At 44.9% G+C, this 10450-nt stretch overlaps 1 protein-coding gene across 1 annotated transcript in view; it reads right to left on the bottom strand.

Annotated features, from left to right (window-relative positions):
- fto (FTO alpha-ketoglutarate dependent dioxygenase) overlaps positions 1-8909 on the bottom strand; it is a gene marked incomplete at its 5' end in the record, with an annotated part of 95408 nt that extends 86499 nt beyond the window's left edge. Inside the window, 4 exons of the mRNA XM_030765010.1 lie at positions 1681-2030; positions 2154-2521; positions 2830-2907; positions 8895-8909. Of these exons, the coding sequence (XP_030620870.1) occupies positions 1681-2030; positions 2154-2521; positions 2830-2907; positions 8895-8909 (811 nt within the window). The remainder of the gene's footprint in view (positions 1-1680; positions 2031-2153; positions 2522-2829; positions 2908-8894) is intronic.
- Positions 8910-10450: the final 1541 nt, after the last annotated feature.

Here is a 10450-nt window from a genome sequence, read left to right on the forward strand (position 1 = left end):
AAAGCTTCCCCGTTCCCTCAGTGACATTTAGTCAGCGGCTCTTAAAAAAAAGCTATAAAAACGGGTTAAGATGAAGTTAAACCGAAAGCTCCCTCCCCAGAGCAGAAAATTCAAAACACGACATTCTGTTCCTTATCCCAGTACTGAACGATTATTCACATTATCCCAATGCTGAATGATTAACATCTGTCACTTCTGTAGGAGATACGAGGAGAGAGGGAGAGAGGGAGTGAGAGAGAGGGAGAGAGAGAGAGAGAGAGAGAGAGAGAGAGAGAGATGACATTTGATAAAGCTTTGACATTATAAGTATGTCAGATCTTTTGGTTAAGTCCATGGGTGGCTGTGCATAAGAAGCTGGAAGTATCGTACGGACATCTGGTTCAGCGCATGAAATAACTTAGAACATAGAATATATGTCATCTGAAGCACACTTGACAGTAAAACAATGACAGTAACATAGAAAACTCATAAACCTATTGCTACCCGAAACTAAATTACAAGGTCAACAAAAGACAGTACTCTTTGGCCCAAATTAACATTAGCGGTAACATGCTAACCCTATGATATCTGAGGCGAAGTAAGCTAAGTACTGACTTAGTGCTGGTTATACTACATAAGTATTAGCAGTAGCACAGAGCATAGACTATTTATTTCAGAATCACTGTGTAAAGTGCAATGGCAGCTTGCAGAACACCCAGTCAGTGTTAATCTTGGCAGGCGATTTTGATTTAGTCTGGTTTTCACATATGTATTTTTCATACATATTTTCATATTTTAGTCATTTGATCATTATTAGTTTTAGCCAAGGAAAAATATACATGTTTTAGTCAAAGTTTAGGCAAATGCATTTTGGTCACATTTTAGTGAATTTACATATCTTTAATTAAATCATTACAGTGATTTCATCAAGCACACAGATATTCTTAGGCTTGCTACATTCCATAGGTTTGCCTCTTGAGGTTTGTGGTATTTTTCCCACCGATTTTGCACCCACATTGTTTGCAGTGCATTTTATTTTCAGTTGTATTATAGCTAAAATGTGTTCACAAATCCGTTCTTTTTCTTCCTCTGAGAGTAGCCATGATTTGGGTTGCCGAGTTAACGTTAGTTAAAATGTTTCACGTTCGATTTCCAGAGGAGGGGGGATACTGGCGTGGCAGCACTACCAGTATGTATCAACCAATCGTAAGCATGCAATACACGGCTATGCATATCTTGCAAACTGAATGCATGCACGTAATTGGATGAAAAAATATAGACCTATGGTAGCTAATGGTTTGTCCATTCCTCTGTCTCTGACAATATCATCTCTTTATTATTCGTCAACGAAAAAGGTCATTTATTTTGTCATGGCCTTTATTTTCAAAGGTGTATTTTTATTTAGTTATCGTCTCATTTTTGTTGTGGAAAGTTTGTTGAGAAACATTTTTCGTCACAGCTTTTGTCGACGAGATTAACACTGTACCCAGTAACCTTACAATGTAAAACGCTGAACCAGATGAATCAAAAGCAGTTGATTTTTTTTTTAATGTCGGTTAAAGTCAGTGGTATTTTTCTTAGCGCTTCTTACTGGGTGTCTCACCGTTACCTCAAGTAACCGAACGTGTCATGACGCTGAACTTCATCTCATTCAAAGAGTCCTGACCCCTGACCCCTACCATTCACATTCTGGTCGCGTACCTTTCTCACTGGGGCAGCTGTAGCTGTAGACAGCCACTGGAGAGAGGGGCACCAGGTTTTCATCGTGGTGCCAGCCAACTGCCATCTTTCCCATGCCATAGTATGGCTCATCCTTTAGCTGACTCATTTCGGTTGGATCCATGTAGTTGAGGAGCGTGATGTTAAACTGAATCGCGTCCGAGAAAGACGTCTGAGGGGGACTGGAATGAGAGCATCCCTGCCCACTGTCTGAGTCTTCCTCTTTCGTTTCCTCTGCTTGCTCTTTCTCCTGCTCTCGTTCTTTCTCTTTCTCCTTCTCTTTCTCTTTCTCTTTCTCTGTCTCTTTGTCCTGCTCCTTCTCCTCGCTCACTCTGTCCTTTCCAGATTCTTCCGTCTCTTCCTCGGCGCATTCGCCCTTGCCTTGCTCGGATTTGGGCTCTGCACGCCGGCTTTGGCTGTTCTCCGGCTCGGCGCGTGACCTGTCCTTGCCTTGCGTGTTTTTCTGCTTCTGCTGGATATCTGTGCAAAAAAATCGGTTGAGCTCCAACAACGCCCTGCAGGCTGTTCTCAGATCAGCATCGCAGCAGGGCTTTTCTCCCTGGCATTCCTCCTGTTTCTCTTCCTCGTTGTGCCACGGGATGGCGAACAAACGGGTGTCCAGGTACCGGTAGGTGTACCCGGGCTGGCCCACTAGGGCCCGGGACACTACGGTGAAGACGTCCCGGTCTCGGACCCGAACCAGGTCCCGCAGGAGGCATCCCTTGTGCCGTAAGGTGCGAAAAGCGGACTGGACCCGGCTGTGGAGGTCCTCAGGCAAGGCGCCGGCCCGCCTGAGTGCCAAACCAGAGTAACTGGATTCCCACTGTAAGACAATAAGCCACCAAACACAGCCAAACATCAAAAAAAACATCAAAAGTCAGAAATACTCCAACATACAATATCCAGCACAAAAACAACACTCCTTCAACGTGTAGGCTAAAGCATTTAGGACTGGACTTCATTTCCAACAGGATTCATGGTTTTAGTACACTGTGCCATTCTTATTATACTGCTTTGAAGATTATGAGGAACTGTATAGTCCAAGTGGAGAAATAAGGACAACTGAAATGTGTGTTCTGCTGTGAGACACACAGGTGTGAGACAGCTTGTGTGCATAGAGGGCCAACTCACAAGATCCTGGAAGCCCGCATCTGTGGGGGAGAGGAACGGTATCCTCTGTTCACCCAACTCCTGAAGCAGTCGACGCCGCTGAAGAGGAGAAAACACAAATGCACACGAACCGCGGCAACACACACACACACACACACACACACACACACACACACACACACACACACACACACACACACACACAGAGACACACACACAGACAAAGAAAAAAGATCAAATCAGACCTCAGACTGATTATTGGTGTGGCAGATATACAGTCTTGATTATGGCCTGTTCATGGCTTTTAGTTACCAAGGACACGCATTACTGATTTCATTTTTAAGCGAACCGTAAAGATGTCATCGTCAAAAACTGAATCTCTGAAGCGCCCGTGGCTGCAGTTACAGCGGCGGGAACGCGAGGTACAATGGGAGTCCACGTTCAGAGACATGGAGTTCACAAAGACTGGTCCGCCGGACTGGTAAAAGGTGACGCTGTTTCCTGTTCTATGCATTATTCTCAGAAATCCCAGGAGCCATCCCATAGTTCCTTTCACTGTCGTCTCAGATTTTTATGATTTCTGGAGGCTATGGAGGGGGCTCCTCACAACCTTATAAAAGTTGCCCTACGCTGCACCCAACCCATCCATTAAAATCCAACCTGCCTAGCCGATCAAAGCCCTTTTCATTGGGCTGCATTCCATTCCACTCTGTAAATCCAACAGCAACCGGTGTAAAACTCTGATACCCAAATAAATTTCACAAGTGCCCCCCACCCACCCCCGCACCCCCCCCCCCTTATTCATCCACGCACACCCTAAATTCATCCTCTACAGGTGTGGGAGAGGCCGCAGTCAAGTCGAGTTTGGAGTAAAATAAGATGAGGGGGTTTTTTTTGGGGGGGGGGGGGGGGGGGGGGGGCCTAACGTCAGTGACCCTATCCAGTCCACTGACCCTAACACCAACCGTTCAGAGGAGCAGTTGGGAGAACGCTTAGACTTTTTTTTCTCCTGATGTGTCTTGCAGTGCAGTACCATGGAGTTGAAGCACAGAACATCTGATATATGTTCTCCGACATTTAAAGTGGTCGTCTCATATTTCTGAAAGGCTAATAACGTCGTGGATCTTTTTATCTTCTTCTTCTCCTTTTTATTTATCTTTTTTTTTTCTTTCTTTTGGTTCATGGGGAAAGTGTGAGAGAGGAGAGATACGCCAAAATAGGTCTTGACTTTTAGAGCGAAATAAAATGTTCGCTTAATAACGTAAAAGAAACGGCATAAGGAAGGTTACGTCCCTGATTTGAGAAGGGACAAGCGTGCGTGTGAATGTGCTCTCGTGTAAGTCTGCTAGCTGCGGCATGGTTTTGCTTAAAGAAAAAAGAAAAAAAGAAAAGAAAAAAAAAAACGAAGGAATTGTGAAGCAGCACCTGCTTTGGCGAGGTTTAAGACACGCGGGAGAGTACCTAAGTTATTCCGTTTACACCGGGAAAGACAAAAAAAAAAAAAAAAAAAAAGAGTAGGATCTCAGACAGAGGAAATCTACAAAACAAAATAACATACACAATTCATGGCCAGTCTTCAGTAAAAGACCTGAGTGAGAAAAGAGAGGGAGAGAAATAAACTGACAACTTCACACATACTCAAATTTCAGTTCATGACAGAAATCCAGGATATTAAATATCACTGGGGCAGTGAGTGTGTGTGTGTGTGTTTATGTGAATAGATATGTACATTCTTTTTCTCTTTGTGTGTGTGTGTTTGTGTGTTTGAGTGTGTGTGTGTGTGTGGGTGTGTAGCAGACCAGCCAAGCATGCGTCTTCAGTTTGAAATGTCAGTAACACACACACACACACACACACACACACACACATACAGAGAAACACACACACACACACACAAATACACACACTCACACACAGCTGGGCCGGATAGCACAGAGCTTGAGCTGGTCTCGCACACCAGCCTGCCTGTCACGCAGATGTCAAATATATCAAGCTGCTCTGAAATTCCACTAAAAACAGGAGACAGCCTGGACTTTCCTCTGCAGATGGGCCGCACTACCTTCCACACAGTGTCTCGCACAGCCACACACACACACACACACACACACACACACACGCACGCACTCACACACACGCACGCACGCATGCACACACTCATGCACACACACACACACACACATGCACACACACACACGCACAGAAGCAAATAGGCTAGCTCTAACTAGCCACAAAAAAAAAACCATAGAATTGCATAGAATCATGTTTGTTTTGATTCTAATTAACTGCAGTACATTTAAACATCAGCAGATGGGTGAACTTAGATTGAAACCGCACACAGAGTGAATGAGTAAGCTGGAATTCATTCTAAAAAAACCCCCAAAAAAACGCTCTTCTCCATTTAAAACACAAACGTACACGGAGTGTTCCACAAAGCCGAATATTTCATTCTCCAGAAGTCAAATATATCAAACATAAAAACATCTAAAGCACATTTCTATTATACAGTCTAAAATTTAACCCAAGTTACCAAAACTACTGAGAAATCCCACTTCACTGTATATTCTTCATAGTAAAACAACAGTTTTTAAGAGTTTTGCTCTCGTCATGGTTGTTATACCACCTTAGTATGGGTGAGAACATTATGACTAGTAATTCATACAGAGGTCTGAATGAATATGACAGGTCGATGAAGAGCTATACATATGCATGCGCTCAATGACATATACAGTATTTCGTTGTCAAGTCCTCCAACCAGTGTGGGGCGCTGTGACACACATTGTACACTTGGCATTTTTGGTGCTTAGTCAGACAAAGAGCCCTAGAGCTCAGGTGAGTGACGCACCAGGGTAGATATGTGTAATATAGCTCTGTGTTTGAACGGCAAACCCTTCATGCTTGTGTGTCACCCATTTCAGAAACATCCACCTCCTGCAAAAGTGACAGTAAATCAAATATTTTGACAAGTCGCCTGTAAAACATCAAACTCAAACAGGACGAAGAGCAAGAGCATCAAACGCGCTTCCGTGCCCCTCTCATTTGGCGGACAGGCTCAGAATGTGTGGCATCGGTGCCGTCCGGGGGAGGGAGGGGCAGGGCGCGGGCAGGAAGAACAAGGAATGCCCAAATGTGCGTCTGAGGAAAAAGCGGGAACGACCCCGAAAACGGATGAAACTCGCACCTGTGCAAACAGGCGAGCGGGCTCGCGGCGTGTACCTCATGTGGGGAAACCGTGTCTATGACTGCCTCGAACTGCCGTGAGATAACACAGCACCCAGGTGTCATCACACACACACACCCACAGCCCCGGCTCAATCACCCTCACACACACACACACACACACACACTCACACACACGTTAAAATGGAACCGCAGTAGATATGTTAGCGTTTCTAAGATACGGTCAAAAAGGAACTGGACAAGCTGAAAGCTTGAGAGAAAAGCACAGAGTACAAGCGCAAAATTAACCAAGCTAAATATCATGAGATGTTTCTAGAAACAGATCAAGTCTTTAACTAAACTGTCAGGCACATACACTTCTCAACAACACTGAACCCCGATTGTAGAAGTAAGAAGAGAATACTATAGGTAGGGCTAGGGCTATGTGATTGAAGATTAGGGCTATGTGATTGGAGATTAATTAGTTAAATCCAGCCCTTGTCCTCAGTGTTGAGTTCACAGAAAGGGACTGAGTGATGTAAGAACTGACTTTCAGGTTGCACTGTAACTTTTGTTAATTGAGTGACACTAAACAGAGCGAATCTGTAAAAGACAAGGTCAGGGCTTCTTTCCCTGTCATGTACTGATTAATATGACTCAGCTAAATCTTCTGATTTGTTTCATAGGATGAAAAAAAAAAATAAAAACCCTTTGTAGATCAAACTGAGCGAAACATTCACTCTATCAAGCATAGCTCTGTTCAGAACTTTTGGTTAAAAGTATCATGAATATTCAGTTCAATTGAATTGAATTCAATTCAATTTCCTAACAGGTTTAGGATTCGGCGAGGACAGGGTAAGGTTAACTTCACCCCCTTTCCAAAAAATCAACTCTCCGGGACGACCAGAGCTCTCTAAAGCATACAGCAGCAGACGGTGAGACTCGGTAGGCCTCTGGGTGTGCCTTTGTCAGGTCCAGGCTCCCGTTGTTGGGACACCTGCAGCGAACGCTGACTGGTTAATCTTAAATGAGTAACACAGTAAGTGAACCCTAGAAGGCCTCCTGGGTTGACCCTAAGAGTGAGAGCGACAGTAATATGTAATCTCCTTCAACTGGCGCTCTTGGTACATCCATATTCATGAGAGTGTGGCTACCCCATAGCAACTACCTGACTAGCCTCTCTCCAGTTATGTAAACAATAACCCCACCTCCACCCTATCTCCATCACTGCCCAAATGAATAATGGAGTGGTCTGTACCTCTACGCACACCCACACCCACACCCACACCCACACACACACACACAAGCATACTGTACGAGAGTGAGGGGGGATTTAAGACAACCAGAGTGTCAGCAGTGGTGAAGTTAACATCAATCTTAATTTGTCTTTAGCTAGTGTGTAAGTTAAGAGCCCAGACCTCTCATACACACGCATGCACACACACACACACACACACACACACACACACACACACGTGTGTAAGTGATGAAAAATGGAATAGTGGCCAGAGCGTGCTCACTAATAGTTGTTGCAGTGTGAGGGTAACACTGTTCATTTCACCTCCCAGCACGCCTTTGGAAAGACCTGTCATTAATATTCCAATCTGTCCATCCATCTATCTAAACATGTGGTGTCTCATTTCAAGGGCTGGTGCTCTGAGGACCTGCTATGCACTGTGCACAGTTTCTGTCTAATCAGATTACAGACACCACAGGCCAAGAGCCATGCGTCATTAATTGGCCTAGCCACACGTATTAGCCACTAGAACATTAGGTACACACAATCTCTCTCTCTCACACACACACACACACACACTACATATGCACTTATCAGAACTGAACATATCAACATCAATACTTAACACACGTACAGATATGTGCACAAAAACACGCGAGCATGCATACACACACACACACGGACACGTGGATACACAGGGCACATGCACACATACGCATATTCACTACACACAGATTCACATGCACAGCTCGCGTACACACACACACACACACACACAAACATGTAGGCATAGATACACACATACGCACACATGGATTCACACATGCACACACACACTTTATGATAAATCCTTTAGCAGGCGTTACCCTGTCAGTGAAACAGAGAGAGAGAGAGAGAGAGAGAGAGAGAGAGAGAGAGAGAGAGAGAGGCAGAGGTTTCAAAATCAATCATGCTAAAGTATTTACAAATGCACCTGGGACAAAACACCACTGACAGTTCGACACACACACACACATAGACACATACAGATTGTGAAAGCTTTAAGTGCCTCTCAGCACACTCTGGTGTGGACACATCTTTCACACTCATCCACACCTAAAAGGAGGAAAAGATGTCTGCATGACCTTTCACATAACAATCGCACAGCAGAGGTGGGGGTGGGGGCCTGGGGCGTGGGGTAGAGAAAGGTCAAAGTTCAGCTGCTCAGAGAGGAGTCAAACTTACAGCAGCCAAACCGACGCATGAGTGCAGGCCATTTTGCATTTAATTGTTATTTTCTGAGTATGCCGTAAAGTTTCCATTAAGATTATGTCGATAAAAGGGCCCTATTCAGTTTTCACCTTCAAATTACAGTGTCTGAGTGTCCTTTTCATTATGTCAGCTGTTTTCTTCTTCTTTTTTTTTTCTTTTCTTTTTTTCTTTTCCTCCACTGCTTGGAAAAAAAAAAGTGTTTTCACACTGACACGCTGTCCCCTGGCATCCACACCCAGTCGGGTCGGTCGAGAAAAAGAGTAAAAGACAGGAATGGAGGGAGGGAAGGAGGGAGAGAGGGTGTTGATTGAAGGAGTGTCATTAGTAGTTTTCAGCAGGTGGCTGTGGGGCCACATTGCATTCCGTAGTCCCAAGGTGCATTCAAGGAGAAGTCACTGACTTAGAGATTTTTTTTTTTTAACACTGTCTTTTCTCTGCCTGCCTCCCTCCTTCTCTCTCTCTCTCTCTCTCTCTCTCTCTCCCTCTGTGTTCCTCCACAAAATCAATATCCCTCTGTAAAGTGCAGGCTGCCCCAGGGAAGCTGGGTCGAGGAGGAAAACGATGCGTCCTCCAAGCGGGTCCCACAGGCAGTGTCAAGGACAGACCCTGGGCCGAGGGGTCCTAATGCACCCTTCACCGCCACCCCCCCCCCCCCCCTTCGCCCCCTCCCCCTTCGCCCCCTCCCTTGGCCCTGGACTGAATTCAGGCCGGATCAATAAGGTGGCCAGGCGTTAAATTTGGGCTCCCCAGGCTGCGGCGCTCTTTAGACCCAGTCAGAGACACAGGAACTACCTGAGTGTTTTTCTCACAAATCACGCAACACAAACAACTCAATAACAGCCAGGTACAGGTGTATGCTGTATGGAGTGTCAGGGATGTGTGTGTGTGTGTGTGTGTGTGTCCAGCTCTGTTCACTATCAAAAAGGACTAATACCACTCACTCTACATAAACACAGAGCTCTGTGTAAATACATAAGTGTTTACTAGTCAAATGTGTAACCTAAACACAGATGTGCTATATAGTGTCAAAAGCAGCTCTGATACAAACTGTAGAAACGATTTCCCTACTTTACCTGAGAGGGGAAATGAAGTTTACATCAAAATCTGACAAGCTGTTTAACAAGCATCTTAAAACACATTACTTTTCTAATGCAAAAGTAATATGTTTAGACTGCTTGTTAGAGTTGAGAGCACACCTCATTCTCTACTCTCTCTCTCTCTCTCTCTCTCTCTCCTCTTCCAGATATTCAGTTTAAGTGGTTAAGAGCAACTAAATGCCATTTCAGTGAATAAATGAATACCACATTGTCTTTGCTCAGATAATGAATGAGGATGTAGCCAGGCAACCTTCAGAGTCTCCCCGCAGCGTTTGGGAGTGTGTGTCTCCCTAACTCCCTAATCTCAGGCCCAGGTGGCCAGCGCAACACTGGCCAGCCGAAGAATGTATGAGGGTTTATATGCTTTTCCTATTGGATTCTGGGAAGACAAGTTGTCTAGAAGGCATTAGTGAAATCCGGAAGACAGGCCAGAGGGAATTTTCCTCTCTTCAGCAGCAACAGTATTCCTTTATTTATTTATCCCCCCCCCCCCCCCCCCCCCCCCATCTATCACGTCTAACAAAAGAGAATATTCTACCAGGAATTGAATAACTTAATCGTCTTTAAGCATTTCTGCAGCAGTGTGAGTGGTGACAGATTAACACAGACTAGGTTTACAAAACTGTCTATTTGAAAATGTAATTGCAGATGGCGTGTCGAATACACGTATTTATATCAAGACAGTGAAAACAGTCAAGTTTAAACACGACACTGATGCTTGATTTGGGGGGGGGGGCGGAGTCGTAGAGGAAGCTGCGTGCTGGGAGGAGAAGAACCTGACTCTGTTTCAGACCGTGGGGACGCTTAAGGTCGAATTCAGCTAATTATTGGACCTAATCAGAGAGGGGTAACGGGAGAGAGTTCTGTGAGGTCCTGGCCGAGCCAACTTAACAACTCACTG

The sequence above is a fragment of the Chanos chanos genome, chromosome 2, assembly GCF_902362185.1.
Source record: "Chanos chanos chromosome 2, fChaCha1.1, whole genome shotgun sequence".
Taxonomy (NCBI): Eukaryota; Metazoa; Chordata; class Actinopteri; order Gonorynchiformes; family Chanidae; genus Chanos; species Chanos chanos.